The 16,828-nt window shown below is 35.4% G+C and overlaps 1 protein-coding gene across 2 annotated transcripts in view; it reads right to left on the bottom strand.

The window, feature by feature from the left end:
- IMPG2 (interphotoreceptor matrix proteoglycan 2) overlaps positions 1-16,828 on the bottom strand; it is a gene marked incomplete at its 5' end in the record, with an annotated part of 68,490 nt that overhangs the window by 29,081 nt on the left and 22,581 nt on the right. For both annotated transcript variants that reach the window (XM_082625714.1, XM_082625715.1), the window contains 5 exons: positions 1,740-1,760; positions 4,023-4,081; positions 7,915-8,076; positions 13,634-13,716; positions 14,831-14,880. In XM_082625714.1, the coding sequence (XP_082481840.1) occupies positions 1,740-1,760; positions 4,023-4,081; positions 7,915-8,076; positions 13,634-13,716; positions 14,831-14,880 (375 nt within the window). The remainder of the gene's footprint in view (positions 1-1,739; positions 1,761-4,022; positions 4,082-7,914; positions 8,077-13,633; positions 13,717-14,830; positions 14,881-16,828) is intronic.

Below are 16,828 nucleotides of genomic sequence, written 5' to 3'. Positions count from 1 at the left end.
GTCTCATTTTCACTATCTTACAGGGATATAAGAAAATAAAATGAAAAAACAAAAGAACCCGTACTTTGACATATCTCTGAAAGCACTTTTAATTAGACTGTGTGTTCCTAGATGATGGAGACCAACAGTTATTCATTTTTGCAGGCACAAGGTTTGCCCAATTAGCAGACACTTAGTGAATATTTGCTAAAATAATATAAAAGAAAATGAGGAAGTCAGAAAGCCCTTTTCAAATTTAAGATATTATAATTATGTCTTATATAAATGAAGGCATAATGACATGGATTGACCTGGAGTGTATTAAGTCAGACAGAGAAAGATAAATACTCTATGTTATCATTTATATGTGGAATCTAAAAAATAAAATAATCGAATGAATATAACAAAACAGAAACAGACTCACAGATATAGAGAACAAACTAGTAGTTACCAGTGGGACGAGGAAAGGGAGGAGGGGCAAGATAGGGGTAGAGGATTAAGAAATACAAACTATTATGTATAAAATAAATAAGCTACAAGGATATATTGTACAGCACAGGGAATATAGCTAATATTTCATACTAACTTTAAATGGAATATAATCTATAAAAATACTGAGTCACTATGTTCCACATCTGAAACTAATACAATACTGTAAATCAACTATACTTCAATAAAAAAATAAAAATATTTTAAAAAGATATTACAATGAAGAAATATTACCGTATCTCTAAACATCTCTGTACTTAGCTTATGAATTTGCTTCATGTTTTCTATATTATGGTTATCAATCTTTCAAGAGAAAGTAAATTTTAAATAAACTTGAGTTCAAAGATAAAATGACAAGCAACCTTCACAAGGGGGATTGACTATGTTTTTATATTATGCTTCTAAGAAGTTCCAGAGAGCAGCTGTTTTCGCAAATGAACTATGATAGAGATCAGCTTTCTCCCTTTCATTTACCACTTAAAATGACACTTGATTATATTATTCAATGACAATAGTATACTTGAAAGTGTTTTCATTAATGCCAGTTTTTATTCCAATTTTAAATTAAGTATAACTCAATATTTTAAAGTATTTGTCATAGGCTATATTGTACAGCACAGGGAATATAGCCAATATTTTACAACAACTATAAATGGAGTATAACTTTTAAAAACTGTGAATCACTATGTTGTACACCTGAAACTTATATAAAATTGTAAATCAACTACACCTCAAAAATTTTTTTAATTTAAAACTAAAAATAAATAAATAAAAATAGATTAAAAAATAAAAGTACTTGTCAGTCAGCAGCCTATGACAGAAGTCTGTAAACTACAGCCTGTGAACTAAATCCAGCCCACTGTCCATGAGTTAATGGATTTTATATATTAAATGGTTGAAAAAAAATCAAAATAACAATATTTTGTGACGTGAAGATCACATGAAATTGACATTTCAGGGTCCATGAATAAGTTTTATTGGAACACAGCCATGCTCATTCATTTCCAATATATTGCTTACATCTACTTTCATCTGATAGTGACAGAGGTGAGTAGATGCAACAGAGGCTGCATAGTGTGAAAAAGTTTGAAGTATTTATTATCTGACTCTTAACAAAAAAATGTTGGCCAACTCATCTGTAAGGAGATGAACAGTGATATTGGAAGTAATAAAGGAATTAAGCCACGCTCCCTTGGACCTCGGGCTACCATATTTTCTGAACTACCTCCTCATTAGGTGGACAGTATAGAAAGTGCCAAAAGTTACTCTACCTGCCATTTTCCTTAGGGGATCTGAAAACAAAAATGGAAAGTGTTAAGCAGAGTTTAAGAGCGTTATAATTGTCATATAATTCATCAAAGTACAAGTTCTTAATGCATTTCCTCTGAAATGTTTCTTTAAATGAAAATCCTTGTATATACTAGATAATGACAAATTCCTGTACATTGAAGGAAGATAGCAAAGGTGGAGAAAATATTCTATTTTAAAATCGATAGTCTTTACTGTCTTCAAACTTGTTAAAAATACTTTTAAACAATTAATATATGGTTATCTCTTTATAAATAAACTCTTTTTCAGTAGATCAGCAGAGAACTCCAGCTGTTGGCACTAACAAAATTGGGAATACTTTTGGGGGGATACAATGTGTTATGTGGTATTAAAATGAATAAAAGAAAATCAGATGGTATATAGTAAGGTTCTAAGGGGTTGGGAAAGGTCAGGACTGACTAACTTATAGGATATTGCATAGCCTTTAATATTTATTTATTTAATATTTATTTATTTAATGTAGTAGAACTTCCCATGTGCTATGCATTTTACAAAAATTAATTCATTTAATCCTCATGAAAACTTATTAAGGACCATGAACATCCCCATATTACAGGTAAAGAAACTGAGAAACAAAACAACTAAATAATTTACCCTAAGCATTTAAAAGTATTTTTTAATAAAGCAGGATTAATATAAATTGTATAAATTATCTTTTTTATACAAAAGAGAAGATAAGGCTTGTTAATTTATCCAAAACCATCCAGTCAGCAGTGCCAAAGGCAGGATTTAAACCTAGGCAAGTTGATCCCAAAGGCCAAGTTGCCTTTCAAGTGCTGCCAAATGAGAAAGGACTTCAAAAGCGTCGCCTTCTCAGGCTCTCATGTGAGCTTTAGTCACAGCTGGAGGCAAGTATCCTGTGCAAAGGGCTAAGGCTGAACTGGGAGACAGGTCATGGTGTGAGAGTAGGTGGAGGGTCAATTTACCATGCTTGCCCCTGCCCCTGCACCAATAATTAGCCGAGTGTCCTTAGATAAAATACTTAAATTCCCTGTGCTCTGATTTCCTTATCAGAAAAAAAGGAGGATAACAGTAACTATTTCACAGCATGGCTGCTGGGATTAAATGAATTAATATAAAGACTGGCACACTGTGCTCGTAAGTGCTTGCTATTATTTCTGGAAAACCCAGAAGTTGTGACAAGACTATGCCAAAGATGCATACACTGTTAATTATGCTCATGCTCGCCTGCATCCAATAGGTGGGCCACAGCTACCACCCACATGCTCCAAACCTTCAGAGGACTCAGTCTAGCACAGAGGTTAAGAGCAAGAGCTATAAAGTCAGCCACTTTGTTTCAAAATCCCTCTTGTGCTCTAACTTAAAAACTCTCTGACCTTGGGCTAATACTTCATCCTTTTAAACCTGTTTGCTCCTCTGCAAAATAAGTATTAATAATGATATTTTTGCTGAAAGAGTTGACGATTATGTGAGCTCAGGAATGTGAAACGGCCAAAAGTATTCACTCAATAAATGTTCACAAGTATTATGCTGCAGGTCGTTAAGGAGGGAAGAAATGTCTTAAAAAGAGGTGTCTGATTTACCCAGAACTGTTATGTTGATGAACACATCCCTTCCAGAGCGACCATACACTGAGACGTCAAAGTCACCTTAGTGTAGCACTGACAAGCTTTAGGAGCACGCTGAGGTCACATCTAATCTGACTTCAGGCTCCCTTTAGTGCCAAATAAAAGCAGTGTGACTTGTCAGCAGCAAGCTGGGGACATGAATTCCTAAGTTCTTACCCTGGCCCAACTACAATTTAATATATCTCCTTGAATATATTATTTTGCCTTTTTCTGACTCAGTTTCTTCATCTGAAAAACCAGCATTAGGAATATGAATTTATAGGATTGACATATACACACTACTATATATAAAAGAGATGACTAATAAGGACCTACTGTATAGCACAGGGAACTCTACTCAATACTCTGTAATGGCCTATATGGGAAAAGAATCTAAAAAAGAGTGGATATATGTATATGTATAACTGATTCACTTAGTGGTACACCTGAAACTAACACATTATAAATCAACTATACCCCAATAAAAATTTAAAAAATAAATTTTTTAGAAGGAATATGAATTTAACAAAATAGTATTGAATTACAGTATTCACATCATTTTGAATCACTGTTAGAGTATACATAATAAATACAAAAGGATATTCCATTTGAAATAAAGAGTTCCACAAAACATGTGCATTTTTAAAGTCTATTTACCTAAAGTCAAGTACATGAATGTCCTTGTAGCCCAGTAGCCCAGTAAATGCATCTTCCACCTGTTAAAAATAAAAATAAACTTTATAGCTATGTAGAAATGTAAAAAAAGTACATAGAAAAAATGCTTTTAAGAGTTGAATATAAAGTGCACTGTTTACAACCATTAGAAGCTTGTACACACACATGGATATATGTAGATCAGAAAGTTAAGAAAATTATAATTGTTACAATGTTAGAAAATAGTTTGTACATCACTGCCACATTTTCCTTTTTCATGTTGATTTTTAAGGTTTTGATGTGCTTTAATATTAAGTTTTTCCAAATTATAAAAAACACACTTTTATTGGCAAAGCACTGTTTTTTCCCTTATGTGATGAAATGTGAAAAAAGGGCTGGTTTCAAAGAAATTGTAATAACATTTTTTAATGTAATTATATGGATTAGAAATCTGGCCACACATGGACATATATACACTACCAAACGTAAAATCGATAGCTAGTAGGAAGCAGCCACATAGCACGGGGAGATCAGCTCAGTGCTTTGTGACCACCTGGAGGGGTGGGAATAGGGAGGGTGGGAGGGAGGGAGATGCAAGAGGGAGGAGATATGGGGATATATGTATATGTATAGTTGATTCACTTTGTTATAAAGCAGAAACTAACACACTATTATAAAGCAATTATACTCCAATAAAGATGTTAAAAAAGAAAAAAAAGAAAGAAATCTGGCCACAGCACACTCTAACACACAGTCAGGTGCTCATTTCCTCTAAATGTAAAATGTCTGGTGGTATCTATTTCCTATTCCTACAACACAAGGGACTGTGAACACAGCTAACATAAGAAAGAAATCTGCAGACCTGGGCTTAGGCCTTGTCACGAAGGAGTTTATAAAGCAGTGACTGGTCAAAAGATCAATTTATGAGCATCACAACTGCAGGAACCAGTTTTATCACTGAGTTTTTAAAGTCAAGCCACATAAATCAATATAAGCTTAGTGACTAGAGAAGGGGGAAATGCTAGATTGGACCAAATACCTAAAAAAAATCAGTTATGCATAAATACATATTTAACAAAATCGAACATTTTATCCACAACATTTCAGAAGGTGACAATCTCACCAGATGAGTCACTAGGGGGCCGACACTAGAACAAGAGAAGTTGTTAGTGGACTTTGGGGACATCTCTGGGCATCTGCTTTTAAAACCAAGTCCACATATAATCAGGAGAATGGGATTTTTAAAAAATCTTGGTTCACCGAAAATATTCATGCCTTGCAGATAAAGAATCCAAACATGTGAAACTTTTTAGCTATAATAATTGCCTTGTTTCATTCTCTGAAAGAAAACTGAGAAGTACTATTAATTCTTGGAGGATGGACCTGGGGATAGAATCTGCAGGACTAGGAATCCAAAGACTGAGGGTTAGTCCCAGCTGTTTTTACTGGCAGAGTGGCCAGGCACAAGTCTTCTTTTATATGATTAATGCTGCCCTGCCCACCAACCACATTAGTTTTTGTAAGATTAAAATGAATGTAGCTGAAAGTACTCCATTAATTGCAAAATGCTGTACAAGTGCATGTTATTATTAATACTAAACCCAACTCATCTGGGGTTTTGCCATCTCTTGATTCAAACGCATATATGTATTCTAATTCATCATACCCAGTTAGCTATGTACAGGTACCCAGTTTTAATAAAGTCATTCCACTTTATTAACATCAAGGTTAGTAACAGGTACAATTTACTGAGTGACTGCTGTGTACCTGGTGCTTTGATATAGTATTACTTCTAATCCTTTCAACAATACCAAGAGATACATATCTTTCCCATTATATGGTTGAGAAAACTGAGACTCTGAGATGTCAACTAATTTGTCCAGATCATGCATTTGGTAAGTGACTGAATCCAAATTTGTTCAATCCCCAATCTTTCTACTGAATTACATGCCTCATCCTCTTTCCCCTGATAAATATGCTTTTAAAATTGGGACCAGGACTGGGAAAACTGTGAGGCTCACCACAACTTCTCACCTGAATTAAAATGAAGGGGACTCTGTATTGATATAAAGGAAGGAACACTTTCAAAGGAAGGAGGAGACCTGATTTTCCCTTCTACTCCTAGAAGCTGAAATGACCATGAACAAGTTACTTGCCCTCCTGGGTTTCATCTATAAAATGGAGATGATTACCCACACGGCTGCTGTTTGCAAACGGACATACAGCAGGCTGCAGAACACAAAGCACTATGCGAGGACACTGTGTTGATTCCGTGTCTGTTGTCAGGTATCCACACTCCCAAGCCTATCACAATGACCTTTCTCTCTCTGATGTCATTCTTGGTGATGTCCCAAGTTTATCTTACTCTTCTCCTCATTAAAAAAAAATAATAATAATAACAGCTCCCAAACCTCAATCCTCCCAAGCAGGCTTTCTTTTTCCCTGTGTCTTGCAATATTACCTAAGAAATAATATTGAAGGAACAATTCCTGGACTGTGTCCTGAAGGGAGAGAGCTTGAGGGCCTCCTTCAGTTTGCAGTAAACATGGAGACAGGAACTTTCAGAAACATGACCCTGACTCTGCAGTTCCACACAAAGAAGTGGCTATTCGTAGACATTTTATTCCAGGTAAAAGGACAGGGATATAGAAAAAGGCCAGAGAAGGAATGGATTCTTCATCACCCTCAAATCATCTCAAGCCAATAGCTACCTATACCTCATAACGTCCCTGCTGGAAATGTTTTTTCAGAGTGTTTATTAGACTTTCTCTAAATATGCAGTCATTCAGCACAATTGTTTACCCAAACACTGAGGCTTATTAAAGGTTGCTTAATCCAAGGGCAGAGAGAACCAAACAGCTGATCCAAGACACTATCTGATGCCAGGTGGCCACTGGCCTGGCTGACATTTCTTCCACACACCATACAGCCTCACAACTTGGCCACACAGCTAGGAAATTAATCGTCTGGCCTACATTCTCTGTGTCTGATGGCTGCAATAATGCTGCTTGGCTGAGAGATGCACATTTTTGTTTCTCGTCTAAACAGTGTAAAGAGAAGGAAATTAGTCCAAGGTAATGGAATTGAAAAACCTAGCCAAAGAGAACTCCATCAAGAGCAATGGAAAAGAAATAAACAGGAAGGAATGATGTGCCCTCTCACTGGACAGAGAGAGGAGATGGGCACTCAGTGCCTTACAGTCTACACAAGAGCAAAGGCACACAAGAAGGGGGCCAAGAATGGGTCATTTTTGACTGAAAGAATCTTGAGTTCAAGTCCCTATATAAAATTCTTCCAGAAAGTAAAGTTGTGGGATGGTCTAATGCACAATTCTTTAAAGAAACCCCCTTTTTAAAATACTCCCAACCAAGGAACAGAGATAACAGGAAAATTTACTTTTCACTGGATGTCCTTTTGTCCTTTGAACTTGGTGCCTCATACTACCTATTATTAACAGTTCAAAATTTTTCAACTTAAAAAAAGAACAAATATTAAATTAAAAAAATTAAATTTAATGTTCCCTCAAGAAAAACCACACACTAAATACAGTTTCTCAAAGATACTCATTTCTCCAATATTGCCAAGTTAAAACATGCCATAGAACACATTCTTCCTTGGCTGTGCAGCCAAAGTTGAAAATAGCATTTATTTGTTAGCAGATGGCAAACGCATACAAAATTTTGTTTCAATGAAATAGTTCATCTTTCGGTGAACTTTTCACAGAGCTTTCTAAAGAAATGGCTAAATCACCACTCCCTGAATCAAAAAGATGGAAAGCTTAAATCTGAAATCTACCTTTAACCAGTGTTGTTAATATAGGAAATTTACACCCCAGCAAACTATCTTGTATACAAAAAGAAAAAAAAGAATAAAAACATACAAAAAGATCACCCACCTCTGAAATAAACTCTTCTACAAGGCGCTGGTGGTGAAAGCTGGAGGGATCCTGTAGTTCTTCATTGAATTGTTCCCCCAAAAGGTGGATACTGAATTCTGCAACCTGCTCCACTGCTGGTTTTGTGGATTCTTCTATCACATTCTCAATTTCATTGCTAATCTGGATTTTTAGAGAAAGAACAATAAATGTCAATGTTCACTCATTCAGTCAACAAATATTTATTGATCACCCATGATATGCCAGACACTGTGCCAAAGGCAACTTCTGATGATGACTGTTTATATAATATTTGACTTTGAAACTAACTGGTGGACTTTAAGACATAGGCTAATATTAAAATTACTGTGTATCTGTACATTCCTTTGAATACACAGTGACTGGTTCAGGGAAGGATAGAAAATTTTGTTAGTAAATAAATAAAAGGAAAAGATTTTTAAAGAAGAAAAAGAGTTGAAATCATCATCTAAAAATAGTCTAGGGCTTCCCTGGTGGTGCAGTGGTTGACAGTCCGCCTGCCGACGCAGGGGACACGGGTTCGTGCCCCGGTCCGGGAGGATCCTGCATGCCGCGGAGCAGCTGGGCCCGTGAGCCATGGCCGCGGAGCCTGCGCGTCCGGAGCCTGTGCTCCGCAACGGGAGAGGCAGCAACAGTGAGAGGCCCGCGTACCGCAAATAAATAAATAAATAAATAAATAAATAAATAAAATAAAATAAAATAAAAATAGCCTAGAAGGGTGGTTCCCAAATTTTTTGGTGTTAGGACCCCTTTAAACTCTTAAAATTCATTGAGGAACCCAAAGAAGTTTGGGTTTTGTGGGTTATATCTATAGATACACACCAAACAAAAAATTAAAAGAGAAATTTTAAATATATATATTAATTCATTTCAAAATAAGAAACTCATTATGTGTAAAAATTAATAACATATGTTTTGCAAAATAAAAAACTAGTGAGAAGAGTAATGTTTATATTTTTACAAATTCTTTAAAGTCTGGCTTAATAGAAGATGGCTAGATTCTCATACCTGCTTCTGCATTCAATATGTTGTTTTAGTGGAAGTACATGAAGAAAATCCAGCCACACAGATATGTACTGGGTAAGGAAGGAATACATTAATAGCCTTTTCAGATAATCATGGATAATCCTTTCTGATACTGTGCCAAACTCAATAAGTGGAAGTTTTTTAAAGGTTAGTTTCTACGTGGAATCTGAAACCACACCAACAAACATTTTGTACTCTGTAACATCTAAATCCAGGTCTTCCACAAGCCAAAGCTGGAACAATTTGAGCAATAAAATAAATAGTGAATTATAATCCAAAGAATAAGAGAAATATCCATGAGTCTGTACTGATATAAATAAATAATTTAATAAATAAACGAGAGAAGTGGCAATAGTTCCTTACCGAAGAATCCCAAATAACAAATGTAAAAGGAATGAGGAAAATAGAATATCACTACCAGAACACAACAGTAATAACTGGTGCATGCAAGATACACTTGTGCTCATCTAATCCAAGTCCCTCCATTTTAATACACAAGAAAAACAGGGATTGAGATGGAAGAATGGCTAGCCTAAGGGCTAACAGCAAGCCAATGGCAGAGTCAGGAAGAGAATGCCGGGCTTTTTCCACAGTATCATCTTTCTTCCCTGATGGATCATATAACCACAGACCTTCAAAACTTCACAACTGGAAAGATCCTCAAAAATTTCACCATCCTTTCTGATGCCTGAATTCTCTCTACAGTATCCCCCCAAAATATCTATTCATCCTCAGTTTAAATGGCTCTGATGAGAAAGTCTTGGAAAGACTTTCAAAGGCAGGCCATTACATTTCCAAAAAAGGTCTCTCATGGTTGTAAAGTTCTTAATAAAACCCAAATATATTTCCCTGTAAATTCCCACTGATCTCAGTTCTGCAACCTGGAATGCATATAAAGGACTATCTGTAGTCCCCAGATAGTCCTTCAAATAAGTATAGGCAGCTGTCATCTTCCCTGATTTTTCACTAGTTCCTTTCCTCTAGAGACTTCTCAAGCTCTTAATGTCTTCCTTAGAGTGTGGCACACATATATGAGGTCTGATCAATTAAAATATGGTACAATTAAAATATGGTACAACTATCACCTTCCTTACAGTAAATTCTAATTTCTATTAATGCAGCCTAAAAGTATACTTGCTTTTACTAGTTTTTTTCCCCTCAGTACTCAGCTTTTTTCCCCAACATACTGCTGAGTCATGTTGAAACTAACAAAAACCTTTAGTCTTAAGGAATTTTGTACAAGACTTTGTCTTCTTCCATATTAAATTTTCTCTCACTAAATTTGAACAGAAACTTCTACTTCTATTATTACTATAAAAGAAATATCCTTAGTAACCTTACTGCTACAGAATGCCTAAAATGCTAAATAAATATTTTTAATGTTTTTAATGCATAGCTGGTTTGTAAGAAAATAAAGAAAGCCCCAAGGGATCAAAAAAGATAGGTTAGAAAAATCCAGAGAGGTGATTCAGTAATCTATGTGTACATAGTATATCTAGTGATCCCTTGTGACCTAGGCTTTAGTTTTAAATACCACAAAGAGATAGAATATAAATAGCAGGTCCATACGTGTTGAAAAGTCAGATCAAAGACTCTTACATAAAGCAAGGATTTTAAAAACTCAATAGACCGTTTGAACAACAAATTAGACTAAGTTGAAAGAAGAATAAGTGAACTGGAAGACATTTCTGAATGCAACACAGAGAGACCAAGAAAGTTATGAAACAGTGGTTAACCGACAGAAGGTATAAAATGAGGAGGTCAGACATATATCTAATCATACAAGGTAACAGCTGAAAATTTCTTCTATATACATTTTTGTGAAACTGCAGTATCCTCAATACTGTATTATATACTATTATATCATAGTTATGGTTAGAGTAGTATATGATACAGTATTTGGGATACTATATAGTACTAAATGATATAGTATTGGGGATACTATATACACAAGCATACCTCATTTTATTGAGCTTCCCTTTATTGCACTTTGCAGATACTGCATTTTTTAGAAATTGAAGGTTTGTGGCAATCCTGAGTCAAGCAAGTCCATCAGTGCCTTTTTTCCAAAAGCATTTGCTCACTTCATGTCCCTGTGTCACATTTTGGTAATTCTCACAATATCTCAAATGTTTTTATTATTATTATATTTGTTATAGCGATCTGTGATCAGTGATCTTTGATGTTACTACTAGACTTCCTCAAGGCTCAGACGATGGATAGCAGTTTTGAGCAATAAAGTATTTTTTAATTAAGGTATATACATTGTTTTTTTTAGACATAATGCTATTGTACACTCAACAGACTATAGTAGAGTTTAAACACAACTTTTTTTTTCTTTTTTCTTTTTTTTTTTTTGCGGTATGCGGGCCTCCCACTGCTGTGGCCTCTTCCGTCGCGGAGCACAGGCTCCGGACGCACAGGCCCAGCGGCCATGGCTCACGGGCCTCCCACTGCTGTGGCCTCTTCCATCGCGGAGCACAGGCTCCAGACGCGCAGGCCCAGCGGCCATGGCTCACGGGCCCAGCCACTCCGCGGCACGTGGGATCCTCCCGGACTGGGGCATGAACCCATGCCCCCTGCACTGGCAGGTGGACTCCCAACCACTGCGCCACCAGGGAAGCCCTAAACATAACTTTTATATGCACTAGGAAACCAAAAAGTTCGTGTGACTTGCTTTATTGCAATATTCACTTTATTATGGTCGTCTGGAACTGAACGCACAGTATCTCTGAGATATGCCTGTAGCAGTATACTATACTACAGTATACTTACAGTAGTATACTATATAGTATATAGGATTCTGCTGTTTCACAACAATGGGGATAAGAGTGTGATTATGTTTGTTTATTTTGCTTTGGATTTGTTGTACTTCCTTAAAATGAAGCTTTATGACTATTATAAATTTTGAGAAATTCTCAGTCATTATCTCTCATCATGAGATATAGATAGAGAGAGAGAGCAATATCTTAAAAGTAGGACAAAAAAATAGTAAGATTACTCACAAGGGAATAAGAACTAAATTGTTAGTTGAGCTCTTAGTAGCAACAATAAAAGTTAGAAGACAGTGAAATAAAACCTTGAAAATAAAAAACTCAATCTAGAATTTAATATAGATTTTAAGTATCTTTCTAGAATAAGAGGATAATAAAGAAATTTTCAGGTGACCAAAAACTGAGATTGAACCAGTGAGATATTCTCACTAAAGTAATACCAGAAGCATATATTTCAGAAGGAAAATTAGTCCAGAAGAAACGTCTAAAATGCAAAAAAGAGTTTTAAGAAAATAAAGTGATAAACATCTGGGTAAATGTAAAACAAACTTTAACTGTATAAAATAAATATAATAAAATAAATTTGTGGGATTAAAAAGAGAGAGAACTAAAAGGGAAAGAACAAAAATACTGAAAAATAGCATATAAAATAGTAGGGTGATCATTTGAATCATTCTAATATTCCAATGTTCCTGTATTACTCAGGGTAAGGATAAAGATTCTAAAAAACTTAAATTTTGCTAGATTAAATACACATAATAACACACAGGGTAAATACTAACAAAACAGAAATAAAGTATGTAATTTCTAAAATGGTATCTGGAAAATGTATTAGGAAAAAACTGAACTGTAAAACTGTATATTAGGCTTCATTTTGAACTAGAGGTATAGGCAATCTAATTCCTGTCATGTATCCCTATACTATTTTGTTTTCCTACTGATTCTATAAATCACCTTCAAATCACCCTCTCTGTTTTAGAATGTTCCAATTGATTACACACAATGTCTTCATTTCTATTATAGTGAATTCTATCTCATTCTGTAAATGTTTCCAGACCTAAATCATAACTATTCTGCCTCAAGTTCAGAACTGCAGTATAACTTTTTATTCAAATATTTATCAAATGCCAATATTTTCTAGTACCATCTAATTTGGACACAGTTGTACTAAGGGTAAATATATTGATTCAAGGATCCCAAACTACCACCAGCCTTGTTCAGTGACAGGGAAAGTGGTGGGGCAGAGTGGGGTGACTTAACCTAAATTCTCAGAAGTTAAAATGTCCAAGTTGGTAAGAAAAGGTGTAAGGTAACAAAATTGTACCTTTCTAGTGAGTATGTTCAATCAGAGTTTGCTTATATTAAGTAATCTAGGATTTATGCATATTTAACAAAATTTCTAACAAAATGTTTCTATCTTCCTGGAAGTGTATACTTTTTAAAAAATTTTGAATGTGACAGAAAGCCAACTTAATGTTTAGTGGACAGATTACTATTAATAATGATGCATTTAAAAAGCATGGTATTTCTTTAAACTACATAAAATCTATATACTTTCCCTCTGAAGAAGACTAAGTCCTGATTTATTAAGAGACAGAAGAACATAAGCAAAAACCCTCAAAGTAAATTATGTACACAGCCCACAAAAGACAGTGGGCTTACCATGATGACAGCTCCCCAGGCCCCTAATCATTTCATTTACAATTTGAAGCCATTCCTTGCCAAAAGCAGATTTACTTGGCTCTCTAAGGAATTGCAGATTTTTTGTACTGGTTTTAGAATCTACATTTCCATAAAGGGAACCACCTGAAGTTTTGTGTAGTCTGGCAATGGACTATAAATCTCTCTTAATCCCTATTCTCCATGTTAGAAACTAAATGACAAAACAGAACATCACTCACACTCTCTTCTGGCCTCTCCAAGCTGCTCTCTGAGATACCTTCATAGAAGGTCACCCCTGGATATGGAACACTGAGACTGGCACCTAAGTAGAAAAACAAAGACGTGCATGAATTCAGTCCATGACTAAATCAGAATTCCTATCAGGAAACAAGAAACTGATTTCCAAGGCATTTCTAGAAGTCATTTACTTTTTCATCCTAGAAATTCTGTGCATTCTAACCTCAAGACACATTTATCCAGAGTCTCCTCAGCACAAGAAATAAATATGACTCATTCAACAAGCATTTATTGATACGTACTATATGTCAGGCTCTATGCAAGCCTCCAGGCTTGCATAGTCCCTATCCTTAAGGAGTTATCTAATAAAACTAACACTCTTAGACAGGGGAAGTGGGTGAAGGTTGGAATTGGCCATAAGTTATAATCTTTTTTTAATTGGGGTAGAGTTGCTTTACAATGTTGTGTTAGTTTCTGATGTACAGCGAAGTGAATCAGCTACATGTATACATATATCCCCTCTTTTTTGGATTTCCTTCCCATTTAGGTCACCACAGAGCATTGAGTTCTCTGTGCTATACAGCAGGTTCTCATTAGTTATCTATTTTATACATGGTAGTGTATATATGTCAATCTCAATCTCCCAATTCAACCCACCCCCCTCCCATAAATTATAATTACTGAAGCTGGGCCTCATTGTGCTATTTTTGTATATGTTTGAAATTTCCAACATAGAACAGCTTTTTTAAAAAAAAATTAAAAATAAAGAAAGCAACTACTAATTTATAGGAAATATAGAGGTCAAAGTAAATGTTAAAGTACACCACAGAATGCAATCAGAAAAAATTCTTACTCTGGAAAACTCTACAAGACAAATGACAAATGGTGGAGCTAGAAAGGTCCTACCTTTTGACATAAGCAGTGATCACAGGGTGTTTGCCATAAAACAATTGTTTATGTTGTACATTTGTTTTAAGCAGTTTTCCAATTTTGTATTATACTTAATAATTAAAGATTCTTAAGTACCCACATCATAATGTCATAAAATAAGTGAAAAAAGAATTAATTTTTCTTGAGACTCTTGAACAACACATAGAGAGAAACACATGGTGTTTTTAAAATGTGAGCTGAAAAATTTGCTTCCTTTCAATTAAGTAATAAATTTTAGAAGAAAAGTGAATAAAGGCACAAAAGCATACCTCCCAATGTTGAGGTATCACCAACAGGAACTGGAGATGACAATTCAGGGCTAGGAAAAAAATTGTTTGGAGTTATTAAATGATAGAAATGTGAGGGGTTATTTTGGGGTTTGTTTTCCAAAAAGGATTCACCAGATCTCCAAACAACGATTCCCAAAGTACTGAGTAGCAAATTAAAAAAAAAAAAAAGTCTTTACAATTGATTTATTTTACATTTTTTGATGCTACTCAACTAGAATCACCCTACATAAAGTACTCCCTTACTTACTATTTCATAACACTGTTTTGTTTCTTCTCAGTTCTTATCACTATGGGAAATTATTCTGCTCATTTATCTACTTTTTGGTCTCTGTCCACGCCCTAATCCTCTAGAATGGCATTGTCTAATATGGTAGCCAGTGGACATATGTGGCAATTTAAATTAATTTAAAATTAAAGTTTAAAATTCAGAACTTTATCCACACTAGCCACATTTCAAGTGTTCAACAGTCACATGTGGCTAATGGCTACTTTATTGGACAGCCCAGAACATGTCCATCATCACAGAAATTTCTATTGAATAAAACTGCCTCAAGAATCTAAACTCCATGAGATTAGGGACCTTACCTGCCATATTCAAGCTGTATCTCCACCTTAAAAAAGAACCTACCATTTAGTAGGCACAGAATAGATATTTTGGGAATAAATAAATAAATACTATTGGCCAACCAGTGTAGTGCAGAAGGCACTTGACATACAGTTGTGAACAAAACACCCATGGTCTAAGAAGGTTACTGTCTAATAGAAAACAGATAACAAATACATGATTACAAACTCAACAAGTAGTACAGACACGAAAGCACTGGCTGCTAAGGTGAACATATAAGCCCAAATCTCATCTCATTTGAGAGATCACAGAGTCATGAAACTTTTTAATATAAAACAAGTCAAGCTTAGAGAAATGATTTGCTATAGGCCACATTGCTCTCAGGTTTCAGGTCCCCGACTGTCTTTTTACCATGTTGCCCTGCAACTGCAAGCAAAGATCAGAAGATATCAGAGGATATTCTGAGAAAGCCCTTGCTCTAAAGAAAAGAAGGTGGGTTTCTGCAAGTCCAAATTTCCATATACCCCCAAAATATACAACTTAAATTATAGTAATTGAAAACTCTCTTCAACTTTCCACAAGTCAGCTTTCGAAGGTGACTTAATCACAGTCAAAATGCCTCCCTCTCAGACTTGCTAATGTCTCAGTGAGTCCCATCTTCACTTCAGAACCACCGCTTTAAATTGTCCCCCTGCTCTAAACTAGATCACGGTGGGGCGGGGGGAGGGTTGCTCACAGCCACCAAATAAACATGGCACACATCTTGAAGCATCAATTTTTTACTCGAAAGTAAAAGCATAGGCAGGGAGCTAAGTAAAAACTGATATGGAATTTAAAACATCTTAATATTTAAACAAGTGTGGCTATAGAGTAGAATATAAAGTTTAAATGAATATTAAGATAAAATATGATAGTTTCAAAGACATTTCAAGACTGGAATTGGAGTGGGGTAATCAACTAGGGCCATGTTCCCTAAAGCCCCAGGCTTTGGTAGAAAATTTGAGAAATATAGGTTAAAAAAAACCTCACCGTAAGGATTCTTCTGGTTTTAGAAATATTATCTAGAAAGAATAACATATTAAACCAGTACACCAAACCTACCACTATTGGTTATTTTTCATCCACTTGCAGGAAACTGCTTACTAAGTGAGCTGTCATCCAAAAGAACCCAAAGGAATAGGACATCTGGATAAGTCATTTTGATGGATGAGTAGAGGAAGACCTGGATGATGAGAAAAGCACCAAGAGGCTTCTTGGGTTGCAGGAGACAGAGCTTAAAAAACTAGGATTCAGATGCATTTGGAAGAGACATTAACATCATCAGGCTTGAACAGGATTTATCAACTGTCCACAAGGCAGAATCCCTCCCAATACCTTCACTTTAAGGATGAAAAATCAAGGTGCAAATGGGT

Source organism: Mesoplodon mirus (assembly GCF_964341445.2).
Source record: "Mesoplodon mirus genome assembly, chromosome: 6".
NCBI lineage: Eukaryota > Metazoa > Chordata > Mammalia > Artiodactyla > Ziphiidae > Mesoplodon > Mesoplodon mirus.
This window is presented reverse-complemented; position numbering and strand designations above follow the sequence as displayed.